Source organism: Siphateles boraxobius, unplaced genomic scaffold (assembly GCF_051911475.1).
Source record: "Siphateles boraxobius isolate OS27281-9 unplaced genomic scaffold, OSU_SipBor_1 41, whole genome shotgun sequence".
In the NCBI taxonomy this organism is placed as follows: Eukaryota; Metazoa; Chordata; class Actinopteri; order Cypriniformes; family Leuciscidae; genus Siphateles; species Siphateles boraxobius.
Genome location: NW_027509042.1, coordinates 4925491 through 4946535, shown reverse-complemented (window position 1 = coordinate 4946535; position 21045 = coordinate 4925491). Strand labels below are relative to the sequence as shown.

Genomic DNA, 21045 nt, shown 5'->3' with positions numbered 1-21045 from the left:
ATTGGCCAACAGTATATTAGCCTTCATTTGATTAACCCATTACAATAGTCACTTTTCAGTTATTGCTATCTATCATAAAATACACGTAAGCCTACTTGGTTTAAAATTTTAAATAAGGCACATCTAATGTGCAACAACAAATATTATATATATATATATATATATTACAAATATTTTTCAATGTTCTTATGTCTTTTTCACTTCAAACACAATAATATAAATGGACATTTACTTTAAAGACATCTTATTTTCCCCCCCAATAATTATTGATTATTTTTGCTTAAATTTTTTTCCTTTCTTTTTCCCCCATTTGTGATAATACCCACCACCAACACATAAAAAACATAATTAGAACAATAACCAGTAAGTATATAGCTAGACACTTTTACAAAAAAAAGGATTTTTATATCAAACTCTCTTATAATGACACATTCCTAAAAAGTAATATTATTTAAATATCAAATAATAATATTATTAAATAAATAAAATAACTACTAAAAGGAAGAGGGGGTTGTATAAAAAAGGTAATTAATGTAGATGTATTCGTTTGAAAAAATAAAATATTTTTAGATTTTAGAGTTTCCCTTATCTTTTCTAAATGTTTCTGGTGTTAAAAATATTGCATATTAATTTTTCAAGCAAAATGTACATTTTAGACAGAATAATTGCGCTCATATTTCGCGCCCATGCGCACAGCAGCGCTCGTTCAACGTGAAGTTTAGCAGGAAAATGGAAATATTTGCACGACTTTCTCACACCTGTAAAATCAAAGTTTTTCACTGAGGAAAAAAAAAATATGTCTCAAACGCATTGAAATAGCACAAAATATATGCTGTTTGCTATGGTGGATCGATTTGATCCATGATCGACCTCTCGGGCTGCTGAAGAAAAGCGTGCACACGCAATTTTCCAGACTAGATAAACCTGGATCAAATTACTGGGATTGCGCGAACTTCAATTACCTTTTATGAAACCGCTTTAACCAGTTACAGCAGCCAAGGTCCACACCTTTAGTTTTAACAAATGCTTTGGACCTTTGATTCAAGATTAGAAGCTAAATCTGATGAGAACTTTAAATTGCAATAGCCCTTCATTCTGTTAAATCGAATTAGTTTGAAAATGTTTTGAAGAAACCTACAACAGTAAAGTTGCCCCTCAAAGTAACTGTCATTTACATCAAATAAATAGGGTATCTACCTTTACTATAGGAATATGTGAACAGTTTACCTGACCACATATACAAGCCACTGTACATAGTGAAGTAAAGTGTAAGTGAAGCTTGAGGAGCTTTTTGCATTTGAAATGATGACGCTTATAGACTTTAAACATGATTGTATTAAGGTGGCATGAAACAGAAGTTACATAGTCTAATATGTTGTATCATATATCCGAGTGAAATGGCTTCTTGAACAAGAACAAATGTAGGACGGGACCTGATTTTGTCCATGGAAAACTTATTTTGAAAAAAGATTATGAAGGCACATGAATTTAAAAAAAAATAAAATAATTATGTGCACAGATAAATAATTTATAATAAATACTAGAATGTTCCAAAAAAAATTGTCAATTTTGATTTCATGGTGACTTTAATAAAAAAAATATTTCAATATTCAAAAAAGGAAATCCAACATCACAACTTGTTTAAAAGAAAAAGGGTTATGACCTCAATACACATTCAAAGTTCAGCATTCATGTCAATATTTTGAGAACAAAATATTTTGGTCAAGACAAAAGTTATGTACTTTGAAATCGGCTGTCTGTCCATGAAGAGTGCTCCGGTCTGAGTGGATCCTTTCCCTTTTCAAACGTCCCACCAATTTCTTATGTGGTTTTAGTTCATCATGATAAAGTTGGATTTGCAGTGAGCTAGAACACAAAATTATAGATCTTAGATTATAGATTAATAAGAAAATATTGTAGGTGTAAATCTGCATAATTGTGAATTGCATGCAAGTCATGGTTCTTCTCAATCAGTTCCTGGAGGGCCACTGTCCAGCAGAGTTGAGCTCCAACCCTAGTTAAACACACCTGAACCAGCTAATCAAGCTCTTCAGGGCTACTAGAAACTTCCAGTTTGGGATCTGGTTGGAGCTTCAGTCTGCAGGACAGGAGCAGAGTTTCACACATGTGCTGTTGATGAATTTTTGCCCCCTTAACCCTTTCCCTGCCATTGATGGATTTTTCCGTCATTTATTACATAACAGGCAATCCATGTTTTCCATGTTCATGGTAGGGGTCGCTATTAATCTCCGGATCAAAACACAGGCGGAGAAACAGAAACAAGCGATAGAAGCATTGCTTATGCACAAGTAAAATAACGTGATGATCAAACATTCAACAGCATATAAATCAATATTGTTACTGAATCCACAAAGAGATACAGGACTGAAGCTTTGGGGGTGTTGATGGAAGCGATTTACTCCATCTATGTTTTGATCATCGTTCTGAATCTAAACCGGACAAAGTCTTTGACAAAAACGTGATTTTCTCTTTTTGTTTAAAATGTTTCTTTTTTAATGAAACTTACCCACATTCAAGTGTTGATTAAAAAAAGAATGCATGAAGAAAGAATAAAATAGGTTTTGTTTAAAAGCAGCGGCTCTGTTCTTTCTTCTGATATATTACATGTTAAGATAATCATACAAAAAGATATTCTGGGGCCTGGGGGCCATGACATTTTTGTGAAAACTATCAAAAACACTGGCTAGCAACTTTTCTTTTTTTTACGCGTGCAGAGAAAGAGTTAAAAGGTACTCCCTCAAAAAAAAAAAAATTCGTAGTTCATTCAAATCTCATGAATTATATTTTTGTTTTTTGTTTTAAAATATGGACAACTCACCAATGAACTCAGCTACAGGGTCATGTTCTCCCTCCGTGCGAATTGTTCCCGCTATGCTGTCGTTTTCTAGGATGGGCAAAAACAGCTGGACAAAATCTGAGGTATATGGAGGTGTTATCACATCTAGAACCTGTCCAAAATGAAAGCGGGACAAGAAGACTTTAGAGAACCAAGCGCAGACGTGAATAAAGCACACAATATGTATTCCATTAAGAAATGACCTGAGCTTCACCTCTGTAACAAAGTATCTAATGAGTGAAATATCTGTGTTGAGCTTCTCCAGACATCTGCGGATGTAGCTGACGACTGGAAGAACATAACCTCGACTCAATAGGTGAACCATACGGTCCAGTAAGGTCTTCTTGAGCTCCAGCTGAAATAACAGTCAGAATTTAGCTATGAATTTAAGCACTGGAGGTGGAAATAAAAATGCTTTTGAGTTTGTAGTTTTTGCACTCTGTCTCTTACAAACCTGCTCCATGACATCGAGCTGCGAGTGCTCTGTCTCAAACAGTTTAATGAGCAACTGCAACACCTGAGGATGGAGGAGCGGATGGCATGTGCTGATCTGAGAAATAAAGACAAATTAAATGTTAAAATATAGCGAATCAGTATCTTCACAATAATGGTTTGGGTAATGACCAGTCTTGTTGGTATGTTTGATCCCAAATATAATAGTTTGACATTGAGGTTAGGGTTACCTCATCCAGCAGTGCTAGATGGACAGGAGTGTGGTCTGTCTGTAACTGAAAGTAACGAGGCTCAGACACTGTCCAGTCGACCCACTTCAGCACTCCCATAGCAACCACTGAAAACCTGCACACAAATACAGAAATATCAACTGTTTAGGCCTGGTTTCACAGACAGGGCTTAGATTAAGTCAGGATTAGCCCTTAGTTCAATTAGGACATTTAAGTTGCTTTCAGTAAAGACAGCTCAAACATGCATTTTAGTCTGGGACTAGGCATAAGCCATGTCTGTGAAACCGCAGGTATATGTTATAAGTACACTACCATTCAAAAGTTTGGGTTTTTTAAAGCAAAGACACATTAACTAAATCAAAAGTGACAGTAAAGACGAAAACAAATGTATATTGTTACAAATGATTTCTATTTCAAATAAATGCTGTCCTTTAGAACTTTCTATTTATCCTTATTCATCCTAAAAATCCTGAAAAAAGGATGCCGTCTCCACAAAAATATTAATCCGCAGAACTGTCAGCATTAGAATGATTTCTGAAGGATCATGGGAAGTAATCATGAGGGCGGGCGTAATCGTGCTGAAAATCCATCTTTGCATCCCAGGAATAAACAAAATTTTAAAATATATTCAAATGGAAACGTTTTTTTAAACTGGAATAATATTTCATAATATTACACTTTGTATTGTATTTCTGATCAAATAAATGCAGCCTTGGTTAGCATAAGAGACTTTCAAAAACATTTCAAAAAGATTATTGACCCCAAACTTTTAAACGGTAATGTATATCACACCGCAGAACATGTACACTTCCCATATGCAGACGATATCAAGTCATGGGTGCAAAAATACTGCATCTTAGATTATACAGCTTGCTTTGGGTTTCACGTGCACAAGCATTAAAGGGATAGTTCTCCAAAAATGAAAATTCTGTCATCATTTACTCACCCTCACATTGTTCCAAACCGGGTTAAATTTATTTCTTCTGTTGAACACAGAAGAAGATATTTTGAAGAATGTTGGAAACCAAACAGTTGGTGGACCCCATTGACTTCCATAGCATTTGTTTTCCATACTATGGAAGTAAATGGGGCTCATCAACTGTTGGTCTTCAAAATATCTTCTTTTGTGTTCAGCAGAAAAAAGAAATTCTTACTGGTTTTGAACAACGCGAGGGTGACTAAATGATGACAGAATTTTCATTTTTGGGTGAACTATCCCTTTTAAGATAAATGTGTTTATACATACCTTATGCACTGGTATAATGTGCTGAGTTCTGCTACTAGCTCAGTAGCTCCCTTGTTTTCATTGCAGCAAAGATTATGAACCGTCTCAATGGCCTTTGAGGTGGACTTCAACTCATCCTTATTTATATTCACACGCTTGTTCTAGAAATAAGAGTCAGTTTATGTAATTAACCACAACATTTCTGGAAAACAAAAAGACTGACAAATAAGTTTTTAAATATATGTGAAAAGTGTGTATTTATTACACACCTTTTTCCATGTTTCCACAACACTAGCGGCGTACGCTAAGATGTGGATGTATTTGTGCTTGTGGTCTTGGTTGATTTTAGCTCCGGGTTTAAATAGCGATAGCATGAACAGGTCCAAGAAGGCAGGAACTCTGATCTACATGTTGAGAAGAGCAGTTTAGTTAACACTGATTTAGTCAATACACTTTTTTGTAGGTTTTTGTTAAGTTAGGAACAAAGTGTTAGAAATATAGCAGATTTGTGTGCATTTTAAAACTTTTGGGTTAGTTCACCCAAAAATTTTAATTCTTCATCATTTCCTCACCCTCATGTCACTCCAAATCCATAAGACTTACATTCATCTTTGGAAGACAAATGAAGATGTTTTCAGTGGAATCAGAGTTATTTCTGTCCCTCCATTGAAAGTGAGCGGTTTAATCCAAGTCTTCTGAAGAGAAACAATTACTTTATATGATAAACAGATTCAATTTAGGCTTTTATTCTAAGTATGTGAATATAAGCCTAAATTAAATCTGTTCATCATGTAAAATGATCGTGTCTCTTCAGAAGACTGACTAAACTGCTCGATTCATATGGATTTCTTTTACGATCGCTTTATGAACATTTTGAACCATCAGAGGTTTGGGTTCATTTGAATAGACTTTAAATGGATCGACAGAAATCATCAAAAAGATCTTCATTTGCATTTCAAAGAAAAACAAAAGTCTTATGGGTTTGGAACGACATGAGGGTGAGTAATTAATGACAGAGTTTTGATTTTCGGGTGAACCATTCCTTTAAACATGAATATACAATGGGTTAGAACAAGAAGTATTAAGGATTAAGGCCACGTTCACACCAAGAACGATAACTATAAAGATACAGTTCTAAAAATCAAGCTCAAGCATTTAAAGTGGCAGACAAGCACACGCTTAGAATGAACAGAACGATAACGTCCGCTTGTGTGGACGCCAACATAGTTATCGTTTTTGGTGTGAACGGGCTTTTTATTCTTCTCTGCATTTCTCCTTTGCTCTTGCTTGTTTCCTAATCTATCTCTCTGATAAACCTGGCTTTGTGTACTATAAATATTGTCGGCTTATGTTCCTCTATGGTAAGTCACTTTGGATAAAAGCATCTGCTAAATGCATAAATGTAAACGTAGATTCTGACCAGCTCTACAGGAGGTGGATCCATGCTACTGAACATCTTGAACAGGACTGTGATGTCAGCTGGGTTCAGAGCCCCTTTGGACAGCATGGCACCAAGAGCCTGGCATGCACGAGGGTATGCAGCAGCTGTGCCCAGCGCTAATGTGATCTGACTGGCATCATGCCCCCTAGACATAATAATAACAAAGTTATTGATTGGTTTGCGAACTAGAAGATCAATAAGGCAGATCAAACAACTTTTTCTACACAAATGCACCTCTCATGGGCAAATTTCTGTACTTCCTGTCCAATTCGCCGCATTGCAGAGCCACCCTGCTCCTCCTGAGCGAGGATGGACATCATAGCCTGAGCAAACAAGTATGTGTGCTCACCATGACACACCATCTTCTGCTCAAAACACACACAAAAATGAGATCTGATTATAAAAATACAATCATAAACATATACAGTGGCCTTAAAAAAAACAAAAATGTTTGCAATGCGCACAGCGAATTCAGGCAGATTTTTCTCCAGGTTCTGTTCTCCTCCATCCAGTAGTGTGGATAGAGAAGTTCGTAGGACTCTGGAGAAAACCTCCAACTGTTGGCAGGCCGTGGACACGCTTGTGATCTCTCCTTGGTATCCTGCATCTGAAATCAACTGCGCACAATATACACAAACAAGAAATGTATTACCACTGCATAAACTGATTCCAGCGATCTGAACATCTTTGACTTACTTCAGCTCATTTCTCTTTTACCTTGACAGTGAAGTTGAGCATCAGACAGTCTGGATGAGCCTCAGCCAGTTTGTAGAATAGATCTCGCCATGTTGTGTGTGCTATCATCTGCTCCAGCCACGCTGGTGTCTTAACAGAGACGAACACTGCATTCATTAGACTGAACAACTCAATTAAAAGTTGCGATGAAACGGAAATAGCCACAAATCTTTTCTTCAGTGTGTGTTATTATGGATCATAAAATAGGAGGGCACGGACTTGGACTCATGCATTGGTCGTTGATTGGATTTTGAGATGTGGCCGTTACTGAATCATTCACAATAAGATCTATAACATGCATTTACAAAATAGATATGGTGAATTTTAATTTCCTGTTATCTTTAATGTGAACACAAATCATGTCTGACTGGTGATTTTGGAAATACATTAACTAATATAAAAAAAAAATGCTCACCTCTCCCTCAACAGTGAAAATAGAATCAGCTTTCTGAGGGTCAAAGTGTTTGATCAATAAACTCTTTAAATGATTCTCTACTCGCTCCTGCACCTGCGCGGGCTCCACACCTGCAAAGGAGACACACAGTGTTTAGAGATGCTGACAGCTTTTTTATAATAGGTGTGACTCTCAATTCTCAAACTGTCTTGTTCACTGTTTCAATTTAATCAGCTACTTTTATTTTCCCGCCTTAGCGTTGAAGTTGAACATCACCTGTAACCATGGTAACAGTGTCACGCGTCCAATCAAAGCTTGAGTTCATCCGTTCATTTACCAACCGACGACAGAGGTGTGTAGAAATTCCTAGTATAAACGTATTTATATTGAATAATTGTGCAACATATTAACTGACCCATTTGGATGAGCCACTCCGCCAGTAGATTGACCGTCTGAGCAACAGCAGAGTAGTTCTCTGAGAGCAGCTGGATCACATGCTCAGGTGAACCACCTGCCTGGAAATACCTGTGCAGAGTGCAGACAGGGACACAAATACAGCTGCATTCAACGACGGGATGTCTGACAAAGCTTTATCCATAGAAATCACCCCTATCTCCATTTGGTTGACTTACGTTTTCAGGGTGTTAAACACGGTGGGCTCCATTATGTAGTCTCTGCTGGAGAATTTTTGCAGACACTCCTCCTGAACTTTTCCATCAGTCTCAGCATCCGCGTATCCATCCTCCTGAAGCGACAGAAAACTGTTAAGCATCTTTTAGTGGCAAATCAAATTTAAGCTATTTAACGAGATTTTAATGGTTATCGTTATCATAGATCACGTGTGCATATTACAGTCCAGCATATTAACTATCGTCACTGACATATTACATTTAAGTGAATCATCTGGATTACAATTGTGTTTACGGACATCTGAGACAGCACTAGCAAAAACATTTTTTTTTTTGGACTGTAACGTTACCATAGTAATACCTCGTTTTGTCCATGTAACGTTACTTTGTTTTATTTTTGCATCATGGTAGAATCGTGGATTTTTAACGTAACGTTACCACGCTATTATTTTAACTACACTAGAGTTCGATATAAATAATGGTATAAGTAAATGGTAAACATGGTACAACCACAGTATTTTAGTAAGGCTATGAAAAGCAAGTCTTGATTTTAAAGTAACGTTAGGATATCAGATTATAATTATATTCTAAACTAACGTTACCATGTTGCCGTCGTGACCTTCCCATTCTCCAACATTGCCGTAGTATTCTTCGTCCATGGAGAGAAATAAATGGAATTATTTTATACAGAAAAGCAACTGTTTACAAAATACGTATGAGAACACCGACCGGCGCGTGTATAATACGTAATTTAATAACGGAATAGAGCGCCGCCTGCTGGCCTGGCGGAAACTACAAACAGCGACAAAGACAGTTCATAGAATAAGCACCTATGATAAGCAGCACTACACTAGAATGGCTAGGCCATTAACAATCTAAAATGGGAGGTACTAAATATTTATAAACAATATTATTTTATACCTAAATATGTTTTTTGAAATACAATAACAGTCAATGTCATTATTAAGGTCTAATTATTGCCAAATCCGCTGTTGAAGGGGCACTAAACAGGTGTCCTGACATTCCATCCTACCCGTCAGATTGTCCTACCAAGGCTTACTGCGCATGCGCACATCAATTTTGCGTCATTTTTGTCACGCTGAACAACACGCCCATAATATTTTACTACTTGCGTGAGAACTTCTTCATCTGAGGTAAGTTTTTCTCTATTTATGTTAATTTTTATTATACAAAGATATATAGCAGTAATGAGAACTGTTTACGGGCACATTCATACAAAGCCAGCTAGCACCATTGATCATATTAGCATTTTTCATGAAAACATTAGGCTAGATATGGGCGGGGCATATGATTTGATTGTTTGGTGTAAAATATAAACACACACAATTATGTCAAAATGTCCGTTTTGTCGAGTGTCCTCATAAGATCAGTCTTAAATTAATTAAATAAAGTATCAAATGATCGTAAAGAGTGTGAGGCGTGTGAGATCGCATCTCTCTCAGCAGCGGCAGGTCTTAAAGTGACAGCTGTTTTCATTCATAAAAATACGCCATTAAACAAATATTTAAAATATATACTCTATATTGTTTTTGCATCAATTTGGAGATCAACTGTGAAATTATTACATTATAAAATATAATAAATGTATATATAATGTTTGTATTTACAATTAATCACATAAAAAAATTTGATTAATCTAGTTTTTTTTTCTTGCATTTTTTGACAGCTATGGAAGATAAGTGGGAAGCACTGTATAATCTTCTGTCAGTGGGATCGTACCCATCAGGGTATGATAAGTCCAAAAGGCAGAACATTAGAAGATATGCACTTAAATTCAACCTAAAGGGTATTTATTTTAACTTTACATTTCAATTATGTTTATTTTATTATTCATTTGTTCCCATCTTGATTTTCTTTTCCAACAATGCCAAATGTCCTTTTGCTTCTGTCATAGTCATGTTTTCTCTTTAATGTAGATGGAGAGCTTTTTTATGGAAGCAAAAGAGTGATAAAAACCAAAGAGGAAGCCAGGATGCTCTTTGAAGAATTCCATTCCTCGCCCATTGGTGGACACACAGGGATTGGTAAAACACGTGCTGCCATCTGTGCCAGATTTTACTGGCATGGCATGTCAGTTGACATTGAAAATTGGGTACGTGTTATTTATTCTATATAGTTATTTTAGTTTATATTTATAGATATATATATCAACTCACAAATATGTATATATATATATATATATATATATATATATATATATATATATATATATATATATATATACAACAATTTCTGAAAGGTATTGGAATGTGATCAATGTCAAAAAGTTGGAAAGCCTTTGACTGCTGTGCAGACCTTACAGTGCATCAAGGTAAATAAGTGCAGTAACATACAGTATACATATACTAAACCTACTTTATACACACTAAACTTACTTTACATTTGGTGGACTTGATAGGTTTCTGCTGTTTGGGAGCTTGTTGGCATTGATTTAACTGGACCATTACCTGAAACTGCAGATGGCTTTAAATACATCCTCACAGCCACAGACTACTTCTCTAAGTGGGTTGAGGCTTTTCCTTTAAAAACCAAGACAGCAGCTGAAGTTGGAAGACACCTCTGTTCCATCATTTATAGGCATGGTTGTCCCCAGAGAATTCTCTCAGATCAGGGAAGGGAATTTGTAAATGATGTAAGTGTATTTAAAATGATCAGTATTAAAGTGATTTAGGTTTAGCCTCAATGGGTCTCATTCATGAAACACGAGCAGAACGAATTTTTGTGTAAATCGTGTGTAAAGTGGTTCTGGCGTAAATTTTCGGATTCATTAAAATGTTCGTATTTTCCAAATGTTAGTTGGTAAGAAAGAAATCTACACCTGCTCCCAGCCACGCGTAAATAGTGCGTTTAACATCCGAACATTTTGCTCATTAATAACTAAGGCTGCATTTTAATTCCCCTTAATCGGGTACATATTTACACAGCATTTTGAAAAAATATTATATATAGTAATTACTATACGGTTTTTCTTTTTACATCTGAGACTGTTTGATTAACAGATGATACTCCATTAACTGCATCTGTAATATGCTGCCAAGCTTGCTTTTCTTTAGGACCCGATACGTCACTATGTAGCCTACGCTTGAAAATAAAATATTTGAATTTTTGAAGTTTTGAATGAACTTCTGATAATAAAACTTCGATTTCTGCATCTGAGAAATTTTTCTTTTTCATTCGCTTTTGAGAAGACATGTTGAAATCCTTCGTTTGGTGTCATATGATGCCCATATATAGTTGTCAGTCGGATTTAATGGGCGGGATTTATGGTAATTGAGAATGAACGTGCACGCGCGTCCCATTTACGACTGATTGGAATTCATTAACACACACACATTTCACTATCACATCTGACGTTTACGAAGTATTTGTGAATCAGGAGATGAGTTTTCGGGAAGGTCTCTTTACGTGCAAATCACTCTCATATGTACTCGTATATTTACGAATGTTTCATGAATGAAACCCATTGTCTTTGTTTTTAGATTTTCAAGAGTTGTTATATTTTTGCACATACAGTACATATATTCAACTACTGTATGTTTTAAGGAGCTTTTCACCCATTTATTCACAGTGATTTTTTTCCCCTTTATTTTTTAAGCTTAACCACAGGCTTTGTGAAATGTTGTGCATCAAAAGAAGTGTGACAGCAGCTTATCATCCTCAAACTAATGGCCTGGATGAAAAGACCAACGACAACATTAAACGGTAAGTTTTATTATTGTATGTACCTAGGTCAGGAAAAGTTAAGGCACCCCCGCCCCCCATGACATTTTGACCCATCTTCCGCTTCAAGGCACCAAATAAGTTATAAATGTATTCCTAAAAAGGCTTTCATACTCCAAGTTTATAAGCCTTCTAAAAAACAAAAAACTTTCCCCCTTATGTGTCACTTTAGAGCCCTCAAGAAATTGGTTAACGACCAGCAGAATGACTGGGATGTCTATCTGGATGCCACCTTGTTTTCTTTAAGATCAAAGGTCCACACCACCACAAAACACTCCCCTTTTCTTTTAATGTATGGGAGAGAGGCAGTGTTCCCTGCAGAGATTCCTGTTGAAATGCCAGTGAGTGTGCTTATGGAGTCATTTCAGCAATTTTGTCATACTAGCCTATGTCAGAAGAATTGTGCTTAAAGTAAATTTAGCCTTGAAATAATTTCCAATGGGTACTGTAGTAGAAGATGCAAAACTTTTTTTCTTTTTACAAAACTAATCATACAGTAAATATAGTTTTTATTATTGGTACCCTGACTTGATTAACTGTATTCAATTTTAACATCTGTTATAAAACCTTTGATCTTAAACTGGTAATGATCATATTTTTTGGACTTTGTTCCACAACAGACAATAAGGGTCACTAATATTCCTAACAGTTTGTTATGAATAGTAAACAACCATGTTTTTAGCAAAGGGCCTCTTCTCATGCTACCATAGGCTTTTCATAATATACATGCACATGTGAAAATTTAAATAGTTCACAAATGAATTTATATTGCTTAAATTATATTGCCTTGTTTTTTAGCTTTCCACCATCAGTCTCCCTGTGGAATCAAGTTTTAGTGATTATGTAGTTTCCGATAAAAAAAAGACAGATGAGGCCAAAAAACAGGCAGAAGAAAACATTGGTAAATCACAGGAGAAACAGAAGGAAGCATATGCTAAAAAGGTCCAGAAGAAGTACAAAGACTTGATTTACAATGTTGGTGATGAGGTTCTTCTGATGAATATGAGGAAGCGTGGAAGAAAAGGAGGAAGGATTGAACCTGACTTCTCAGGACCCTACATCATTGAGAGACTCAGTGGCAAACTTGTCACATTAAACAAACCTGGAGGGATTACTTTAAAAACTAAATATAGCATTGGTCACATTAAACCATACAGAAGAAGCCAAACTGGAAAAGTGCCTGATGACTGTTCTGTTATCTCAATCAGTGGGTCTACAGAGAGTAACAGTTCTTGCAAGATGCCTCCTTGCACTGTTGCACCACTCAGCACTCCGCATTCTGTGACCAAGGTAAATGATTCTGAGAAGCTCCAAGATTCAGCGTTACAAAGACCTTCTGTTATTCAAGTTGCTCCTAAAATGCTTGACCAAACAAATGGGTACATCAAGGAGCTAAAATTAAGCCCAACAGATGAAGAGCCAGCAATAAAGTTCCCATCAGATGTAAACCAAATCTCAGAGGAACAAGGTTTTATATTTACAGAGATCTCAGTTCATCCTTAGTTGCCAGTTTGGCCTAACTGACCAGTTTGGTCTTCTTGTTATGGTTGCTTGATTGCAGTGTTTAAATCATGGTGGCCATTTTGACCTGTTGGTCACAGGTCACCGTTATTTATAGGAAGTGGACATAATAACCAATAAATCATAAAAAAACAGACCCCCCCACCCCCCCCATAAAAAAAAATATGCCTAAAAAATTCAAAATGCATGAACGAAGTCAAACAGTATTTTGAAATCAAAGCTCACTGAAAAACCTTCACAACTGCGGCCACCAAAATATTAAAATTTTCTTATTTAATAGAGATACCATAAATCCTCTAGCTGTCCTGTACCCTTTTGACATGATGACTGTTTGCAAGGGCGTAGGTTTGCATACATTTTAGGAGGGCAGAATTGTCCTTCCTAATACTTCAGCGAACTCAATCACATTATTTTACATATTATATACTACCGATGTGGGGTAGGGGGTGGATTGTTGTCTCTTCCAACTTAAAGACCAAACCTACGGCCTTGAATGTTTGGCACGTTCAATTTGCCAAGTTCATTTTATGTTGGCTCGTTGGCCCTGTAAAGTTGATTAATTAGAAAAATTATTGACAACACTAACTTTGTCTTTCTTTTTCAGTAATGAAGGTCTGGGCTGCAAATGTCACTGGTCAGGTTGAAGCAGTTGTTGGGCCATATAAGCTCTATGACTCTTCTTTTCACTCACTGCAAGGGGCCGAGTGGCTTGCTGATGAAGTAAGTTATTTATTCTTATGCTATGGGTGGCCTTTCTTTCCAATCGGGCGGTTGTCTAAATGACTTATAAACCCAAATTACTTATTATTTTCTCACAAAAATAAAGTTTAGTTTGTTTATATTCATGTTTATTTTTCTTAATTTAGGTTATTGATGCATACCTGCACCTGGTCGTTGAAAAACAACAGGTATGTATAGAATGTCTACTTATTTAGGAACACTAATTTCATTGTATATACTTACAAATTTTTTTTTTTTTCAGAACCACATACACCAGCTTTGTGCAGTTGTTGCACGTTCGTTGTTTGCTGGACAGTTCAGATGCCTAGGAAAGGTAATTTAGCTTTCCAGAAAGTAATAAAGTACATAATATTTACGTGTTTTGGAACCATCACAAACTTGTTATTAAATAGTTTTCATAGATGAAGTTTCCCATTGAGGACATTTGGCTGTGCCCTGTGAACGTTGGAGCACATTGGATTCTTGTGGTGCGTGTGTATTTTTCAAAGTACATTGCAAGTGAGATTATAGAAAATGTTTTTTTTTCTTCTTCTTCTTCTTTAGTGATCTTGGGCTATTGTCAAACAGAATACTGGTGGGAGAGTTCGAGTTAACTAACCAACAGAGCAATTCAAGTTGTTTCGTTTTGTTCATGTTCGTGATATTTCACAAATGTTTGTCATGTTATGTTTAAATAAGTTTCATAGGTAAGAAATGTGTTAGGTAATGCAGGGTCAAAGATGACACACTGCAAGTTTTAAAGTTGTGAGCAGAGAAGTACACACAAATAGGCTATATATGACGAAGGCAAAGAGCCTTTGTTATCTTTATCTCCTGTCTATATATATATATATATATATATATATATAGACAGGAGATAAAGATAACAAAGGCTCTTATATATATATATATATATATATATATATATATATATATATATATTTTTTTTTTTTTTTTTTTTTTTTAGAGTGGGAACATTCCCATGTGAAGATAATGAGGAAATTACATTGTCTTTCATCGCTCTCTTCACCAAGTGCGTTCCAAGCGGCTACATAATGTCACTCAAGTGCCCTGCTCACTCCAAAGTCCCCACTTCTAGGGCTCTGCCCTTCGAAGGGAGTAGGGCATAGGGATGCTCACTTCCGTTTGGAATTTTCCCTCAGAATATTGCTACCATTCACTTATATTCTTATGTGTTATATTCACCTGCAAATAACTAAATCACTGTGTTGACACTTTCTCCATAATCTGCAGACATTCTTTAATGCTTTAGGTCAATAATTTAAAGGTTTATTTAAGCAGCTTCCTGTAGTTGTTAGTTGTGATCTAAAAATATTTTAAAACCTTATTTATGATTACATGACATTATATTCCAGATTATCAACATGCCTGAAAAAACACTCCTTGTGATTGACCCAAGGGGAAATGAACGTTCTTATGAACATAAAATTCTGCGGAACTGGAGGTAACCTTTTTAGAACTGTTTCATCTTTTTTTTTTTTTTTTATGCTATTCGATTCTAAACAGTACAAATGTCTCGACGACATCTAGGAATTTTTTAAAACTGAGATGTGATGAGCAAACAGCCCAGTGGCAATTACGGACCCTGAAGCACGACCTGCAGATGGATTCCAGCAGTTGTGGAGTATTGGTATTGAATGTATGTGTTCATATATTTTCAAGAGTGGCTTCAGGTCTGGATATGTTATAATGAATTTAATTAAGTCATCTGTCAATTAATGTTTCAGTTTGCTGAACAATACCTGCTGACAGGAACGATCAGCAATGTTCAGACTACGCCTGAAGCGGTCAGCTCAGCACGCATGAAAGTAGCCTGCACACTTCTTGGATGTCGAGGTGAGTGCTGTTTTAATTCTGTAATACCGTAGTAGTGTATGTATTGTAATGTACAGTGTGTCATGTAGTACACCTCTGTAGATGCTATCTTCACTCTATAATTTTCTTCTCTATCCCCTCTGTATATTTGGATATTCTTACTTGATTAAATACATTTTTCAGAGTAGAAAATAACTTGAAGGATGCAAAAAGTAATGCAAGAATGATTTGATTTAATGTAATTTCAGAACAGGTCTGAGAATTTTTTTCATGGCGTTTATGTTGACATTTAGTACACTATGATATGATTGTCCAATGAATTCATATTTATCTTTTTTTAATGTTAACAAATGTATAGGTAATGCAGAGGAGTACTGTGTGCTTTGCAGCATGCTGGAAGACGACGCCAACGAAGGCATGATTGAAATGGTACAACTTATAATGCACACACCCAAAAAGCAATAGTTTAACTTTATGTGCCATGTTTTTTTGTAGAATTTTGTTATTTAAATGAAAAGGTAATTTTTCTTTTCATGTTTTCAGATTCTATATTGTTTTAAATGTACTAATTTACATATATATTCATCTCTTTTATTTTCAGGTACAATGTGAGAGCTGCAATAGATGGGCACATTTTAAATGTTGCAACTTCAGTAGCCTAAATGTGTTTATGTGCAAAAAGTGTGCAGTATAGTTTGAGTGTATGTCCCTTTATCATTTGCATTGATAACAGTCTGCAGCACAGTGTGGTCTTAGTTCATATTTATATTAATAACTTATTGTTTTACTTGTTTTGTATTGTGCCTCTGTGTTGCATGATTTTGAATTTTGAAATGAATTTGATTAATAATCTCCTTTCTGTATATATTCTATCTGCTTGATTATAAATTATCTCAATAACTAATCTTATTTCAATTTACATTATCATCTGGTTTAGAGTAAATTTGTAACATCTGTCCAGGGACTATACAGATTAAAAACTTAGACTGTCAAATCAATCATCCTATCTGTTTATTTTTCCAGGACAATCTGATGAGGTATTTTGCACTGTAAAATCATCCTACCCGTTTATTTCATACTGGCAGGACAATCTGATGAGGTATTTTGCACTGTAAAATCATCCTACCCGTTTATTTCATACTGGTAGGACAATCTGATGAGGTATTTTGCACTGTAAAATCATCCTACCCGTTTATTTCATACTGGCAGGACAATCTGATGAGGTATTTTGCACTGTAAAATCATCCTTCCCGTTTATTTCATACAGGTAGGACAATCTGATGAGGTATTTTGCACTGTAAAATCATCCTACCCGTTTATTTCATACTGGTAAGACAATCTGATGAGGTATTTTGCACTGTAAAATCATCCTACCCGTTTATTTCATACTGGTAAGACAATCTGATGAGGTATTTTGGACTGTAAAATCATCCTACCCGTTTATTTCATACTGGTAAGACAATCTGATGAGGTATTTTGCACTGTAAAATCATCCTACCCGTTTATTTCATACTGGTAAGACAATCTGATGAGGTATTTTGCACTGTAAAATCATCCTACCCGTTTATTTCATACAGGTAGGACAATCTGATGAGGTATTTTGCACTGTAAAATCATCCTACCCGTTTATTTCATACAGGTAGGACAATCTGATGAGGTATTTTGCACTGTAAAATCATCCTTCCCGTTTATTTCATACAGGTAGGACAATCTGATGAGGTATTTTGCACTGTAAAATCATCCTACCCGTTTATTTCATACTGGTAAGACAATCTGATGAGGTATTTTGCACTGTAAAATCATCCTACCCGTTTATTTCATACTGGTAAGACAATCTGATGAGGTATTTTGCACTGTAAAATCATCCTACCCGTTTATTTCATACTGGTAAGACAATCTGATGAGGTATTTTGCACTGTAAAATCATCCTACCCGTTTATTTCATACTGGTAGGACAATCTGATGAGGTATTTTGCACTGTAAAATCATCCTACCCGTTTATTTCATACTGGCAGGACAATCTGATGAGGTATTTTGCACTGTAAAATCATCCTTCCCGTTTATTTCATACTGGCAGGACAATCTGATGAGGTATTTTGCACTGTAAAATCATCCTACCCGTTTATTTCATACTGGCAAGACAATCTGATGAGGTATTTTGCACTGTAAAATCATCCTACCCGTTTATTTCATACTGGTAAGACAATCTGATGAGGTATTTTGCACTGTAAAATCATCCTACCCGTCTATTTCATACTGGTAAGACAATCTGATGAGGTATTTTGCACTGTAAAATCATCCTACCCGTTTATTTCATACTGGTAGGACAATCTGATGAGGTATTTTGCACTGTAAAATCATCCTTCCCGTTTATTTCATACTGGTAAGACAATCTGATGAGGTATTTTGCACTGTAAAATCATCCTTCCCGTTTATTTCATACTGGTAGGACAATCTGATGAGGTATTTTGCACTGTAAAATCATCCTACCCGTTTATTTCATACTGGTAAGACAATCTGATGAGGTATTTTGCACTGTAAAATCATCCTAGCCGTTTATTTCATACTGGTAGGACAATCTGATGAGGTATTTTGCACTGTAAAATCATCCTACCCGTTTATTTCATACTGGTAGGACAATCTGATGAGGTATTTTGCACTGTAAAATCATCCTTCCCGTTTATTTCATACTGGTAAGACAATCTGATGAGGTATTTTGCACTGTAAAATCATCCTACCCGTTTATTTCATAGGACAATCTGATGAGGTAACGTTACTTTGCACTGTAAAATCACCGTACCATGGCCTAATAAGAATATTCGGCAAAGTTACACTGAAATATTTTATGTAGTCACAGACGCGAAGCAGAAACGCGCAGTAGGATTTTACGATGTGGTAGGATGAACCGATAGATATGCCTATAATTTTGCGCTACGGTAGGAAAAACTGACAAGGTAGGACAGATCGACAGAACACCGGCCTTGTATTTGTTACTTTTTTCAGCGCTGTTGAAGCTGGACCATAAACATCGTCATTTATTACAGGTTAAGGACATTTTATTATTCAGTTTGCTGAGGCAGATTTAGGGTGATTAGAATTTATGCAAGTGATAGATTTAAACGATTATTTATATTATTTATACTTATACATGTTTAAATGTCACCTTAGGTTTTGAATGTGACCCAATAGGGGATTCAGCCTTCTGGGCCGATAAACGACTAAACTTATTTCAGAGCCATTTTGAGCTCTGGTTGAAATCATTCTGCTCATACAAAACCAATGGAAACTTTAGTCAAAATTCAAGTTTAGAGCCAAATGTTATACGTACACACTGCGGCGGTATAACTTCGGATAAACTGCATTCTGACAATTATATTTAAAAAAAATACTCAAACAATATATGCAATAATCAACTAATTTTTAAGCCAGTTGAATGTAATTTAATTTGAAATTACATAAACATTCAAGTTTTACAGTGTGGTCTGCTCAACCAAAAATATTAATTAAATGGGATTTTTATGGGTTTATGTAATAATTTCTTATTGGGAATTTTTTGAAGAAAAAAAAGAGGCTCGGTTCTTCAGTCATATCAGATGTAGTCGATATCCAGCAGATCAGATTGCTCCCAATGAATTTGAGTGTTGAGAAACACATTCAGTCCAGTAGGTGTCCATGCAGTCCTCGTCGAGGTGAGAGTGGCAAAGACTCAATAAAAGCTTCCCAGTCCCTACAAAAAAGGCATGGGCTCTAAATAACCTACACTACAGTAATCAAACTTCAATAATAAAAAAAGATCTATAATAACAACCGTGTCTTAAAACCAGCATTGAAATGTCTAGTGTCATGAACTCAAGATAAGTATTATGGCCATTATTACTTTATGATTATTTTAAACAATAATTATAAATTACAATGGATAAGATTTGTAGAACCCCAGATCATCTGTCAAGAATAATTATTCAGATTCATTTTGTTTTAATGTTTGTAAAATGATCAGCTAAATAAAACTAGTTTAGGCTGTTAATACTGTAAAATCTAATTCTGCGTGGATTTTAATGGGATGAGCTGAAAATCTAACATTCATGAGTTGCATAATGCCTATTGTGTGGTGTGTAACACTTCTCTGATGTCGGTGGCTTGTCGCTGACATCAGTTGATGCATTAAAAATAGCTTCTGTTTCTCTGGTTTAAAGATCTAATAACATATATAATATATAAAGAGTCTAATAGCTTAAACTAAGCAGAATCTGGGAACTCAGCGGTTGATGATGCATTAGTACAAACCAACTGCAAGATGGTAACTTTACAACAACTTATTTTGTCCATTTTAAACTCTAAAATGAATGATCTTCCAGTCTACTGACGTTTTTTCCGAAGTGAACCTCTTTTATAGACTTGGGGAACAGACAATAACATAGGCTTCTTATTTACTTCTAAAGGTGATGGAAGATGTATCTAGAAAATTTGCTTGGTGAATGTATTAAAAAAAAGTAGAAGTTTCTGTCATGATTAATCATGTGCCTGCCTGCGAGACATGGTGAGTGCAGTTTAAGAACTAGATTTCCAAAATCATATAGGATATGCAATGCATAGTGCCACTGAAACCATCAGTTTCTTTAAAAACATGTAGCAAATGGCATATTAGACCTTTAAGAACCACCATCACTGTAAGAGCAACTACATTATCCTTTATAGTTTGATTTGGGCCAAAAAACAGAGTTAGCCTTGTGAAAAGAGTGTGTGCACGTGTGTGTCACTCAGACAGTTACACTCTTCTTTTACTGCTGTAATTTGAATCTTTGTACAAAATGTACAGTAAGTGTGAGACATGGAAAAAAGCAACATATACACTGAAAACACTTCTTATAGAGTCAGGCAAGGGGGCGTTTGGTACTCAAATCTCACTCACTTATTGCTGCAGCGAGTCTGAATTAGAAAATAAAATACAAAATCAAAAAAGTAAACATACTAAAATGTCATAGCTTAACATCTACCCCCACCCAATCCCACGTCCGTAACATTATATGAGATAGATAACACCTGTACCACATTTTGCAGAAAAAACAACCGGATCAGACCGGTTAGACAGAGTTTTTGATTCAAATTATGGCGTTTTGGGAAAAAAGTATAAAATGACAAATAAATAAAACAAAAATAAATACTTTGTGTAACAAAGTGGACCATTAGAGCACCAAAAGCTGGCCCCTGCTTTCATGTGATTGGATAGCAGGACAGGAAGTGTGGTACAGAGAGGGTTACGATT

The 21045-nt window shown here is 35.7% G+C and overlaps 2 protein-coding genes and 1 long non-coding RNA gene across 3 annotated transcripts; 2 read left to right on the top strand and 1 right to left on the bottom strand.

Moving 5' to 3' along the window:
• Positions 1–1317: 1317 nt before the first annotated feature.
• nelfcd (negative elongation factor complex member C/D) lies at positions 1318–8729 on the bottom strand. Its single transcript, XM_077197914.1, has 15 exons — positions 8567–8729; positions 7968–8080; positions 7751–7860; positions 7357–7466; positions 6924–7031; positions 6671–6823; positions 6441–6571; positions 6186–6351; positions 5035–5169; positions 4787–4926; positions 3541–3655; positions 3312–3407; positions 3072–3212; positions 2840–2969; positions 1318–1866 (listed from the first exon to the last, which is right to left on the bottom strand). The coding sequence occupies exons 1-15, from the start codon at positions 8621–8623 to the stop codon at positions 1832–1834; spliced, it is 1740 nt and encodes a 579-aa protein (XP_077054029.1). The 5' UTR covers positions 8624–8729; the 3' UTR covers positions 1318–1831.
• Positions 8730–9631: 902 nt separating this feature from the next.
• Positions 9632–10530, top strand: LOC143706226 (uncharacterized). The gene is made up of 4 exons (XR_013192952.1): positions 9632–9771; positions 9902–10077; positions 10225–10296; positions 10384–10530. It is a non-coding gene; the product is annotated as an uncharacterized LOC143706226 (long non-coding RNA).
• A 38-nt stretch (positions 10531–10568) lies between these two features.
• Positions 10569–16247, top strand: LOC143707140 (uncharacterized). The gene is made up of 12 exons (XM_077199896.1): positions 10569–10617; positions 11581–11687; positions 11878–12046; positions 12504–13173; positions 13831–13946; positions 14093–14134; positions 14209–14280; positions 14369–14434; positions 15323–15411; positions 15498–15606; positions 15695–15803; positions 16141–16247. The coding sequence occupies exons 2-12, from the start codon at positions 11602–11604 to the stop codon at positions 16245–16247; spliced, it is 1635 nt and encodes a 544-aa protein (XP_077056011.1). The 5' UTR covers positions 10569–10617; positions 11581–11601.
• The last annotated feature ends 4798 nt before the right edge of the window (positions 16248–21045 follow it).

What these genes read in the sequence shown, in the direction of transcription:
- nelfcd (XM_077197914.1), bottom strand. Translation starts at nt 8,623, where the DNA reads ATGGACGAAGAATACTACGGCAATGTTGGAGAATGGGAAGGTCACGAC. An exon ending in ATCCACCTCCTGTAGAGCTG is followed by an intron (nt 5,170 to 6,185) that starts GTCAGAATCTAC and finishes CTCAACATGTAG; the next exon opens with ATCAGAGTTCCTGCCTTCTT. An exon ending in ACATTATACCAGTGCATAAG is followed by an intron (nt 3,656 to 4,786) that starts GTATGTATAAAC and finishes ATTTGTGTGCAG; the next exon opens with GTTTTCAGTGGTTGCTATGG.
- LOC143707140 (XM_077199896.1), top strand. Translation starts at nt 11,602, where the DNA reads ATGTTGTGCATCAAAAGAAGTGTGACAGCAGCTTATCATCCTCAAACT. An exon ending in TGGTCGTTGAAAAACAACAG is followed by an intron (nt 14,135 to 14,208) that starts GTATGTATAGAA and finishes TTTTTTTTTCAG; the next exon opens with AACCACATACACCAGCTTTG. An exon ending in CACACTTCTTGGATGTCGAG is followed by an intron (nt 15,804 to 16,140) that starts GTGAGTGCTGTT and finishes ACAAATGTATAG; the next exon opens with GTAATGCAGAGGAGTACTGT.